The 1,608-nt window shown below is 36.9% G+C and overlaps 1 protein-coding gene across 1 annotated transcript in view; it reads right to left on the bottom strand.

Moving 5' to 3' along the window:
• The window catches only part of LOC112523011 (cytochrome P450 78A5-like), a 5,159-nt gene continuing 3,551 nt past the window's right edge, over positions 1–1,608 (bottom strand). The window contains exon 2 of the mRNA XM_025132427.1: positions 1–878. Within this exon, the coding sequence (XP_024988195.1) occupies positions 279–878 (600 nt within the window). The 3' untranslated portion in view covers positions 1–278. The remainder of the gene's footprint in view (positions 879–1,608) is intronic.

A 1,608-nucleotide genomic window follows, 5' to 3' on the forward strand; every position in this document is an offset into this window, starting at 1 on the left:
ACAGATTAATCATCTAAGCACTTAATTAGAACCAATTCTAGTTATTCAAACCCCATGCATGTGTACACATACAACTTCTAATTATTGAGATACATATATACATACATACATATATATATATGCACCATATATAGAGAAAGCGTTGATATCGAACAACCTACGTACATTCGTACGAGCCACAAGTACGGCATGCAACTTATTTACGTATTTAAAGGAAATATTTTAAGTTCCTTAACAATAGTACGTAGAATTATATATAAGTGTACGTACGTTCTGATCTACCGTACAATGGCACGACAAGCGAGTGGGTTCTTGAGCTCAAGAGATAGCTTTAGGCACTCCGAAAGGTCTACCTGCTTTGCAGTTGCAGGAACCCACTTGTATTGCTGGAGAAGTCGAGCTAGCCACAACTGAACCGTGGCTAGCCCTAGTGACTTCCCCGGGCAAACCCTACGACCAGAACCAAATGGTGCGAGCCTAAGGTCCGAACCCATAATTGGAACATCCTCTTCCATGAACCTTTCGGGCCTGAACTTCCATGGGTTTTTCCATATGGTTGGGTCGTGTGTGATAGCCCACATGTTGACCATGGCTGTGGTTCCGGCTGGGACCATGAACTTACCTAAGTGAACATCATGAGTAGCAAGACGAGCCCAGGAAAGTAACGGTCCGGGTGGGTGCAACCGCAGGACTTCTTTGACAATGGCTTGAAGATAAACAAGATTCGGGATATCTGAGTCTTGAACATGCCTATGATTCCCTACCTGCTTTTCGATCTCTTCTTGAGCCTTTGCTTGAATGTCTTGGTGTAAAACCATTCTTGCCATGATCCATTCCAGAAGAATGGCAACTGTATCGGTTCCTCGAAAGATCATCTCCTATATATATATATATATATATATATATACATTAACACAAGTTCAGTTAAGGAATTATACAAAATTATGTAAACCCATTAATTATGTAACCAGGGATGGGTTTCGGTTAGAAATGTCATATTTTCGTGAGAAAATGCTAACATTCACATAATATATGTGAATGTACATGTATATTGTATGATGAAAGTGACTGTCTTCATAGAAATTGGTGAACAACGTACACATTCATAAAAATCTAATATAACATTTACACAATATAAAGGTGTATTTACCACTTCTTATCAAAAAAAAAAAAAATTTCTTTCCCTCGTAGATGATCCTAAGAGCATCTCCAATGGAGGTTAATGAGAGTCATTACATGCATCATGCATTGTGAAGGGAGGTTAATTAATGGCCATTGTACGCATCGTGAAGAGGTCAATGGGACCCACTAATTTATATTTTCTTTTATAATTAAATTTGTAAGGATTTAATTATGATATTATATATATATATATATACACACTATAATATGATATTTATTAATCAATAAATTAATAAACAAAGTTTGGATACGAAAAATGAATAAACAAAGTTTGGATACGAAAAATGAGTTGAAAAAACAACAAATCAAGAACGCTGAGATGAAGATATTTTATATGGATCCCAGCACTATGTCGGAGGAGGGGCGACAGATTTGGAGGAACCGTTGTGAAGAGATCAAAATAAAATATAATTTGTAGGCATCGTC

This window comes from Cynara cardunculus, assembly GCF_001531365.2.
Source record: "Cynara cardunculus var. scolymus isolate 2C chromosome LG 12, CcrdV1, whole genome shotgun sequence".
Lineage (NCBI taxonomy): Eukaryota > Viridiplantae > Streptophyta > Magnoliopsida > Asterales > Asteraceae > Cynara > Cynara cardunculus.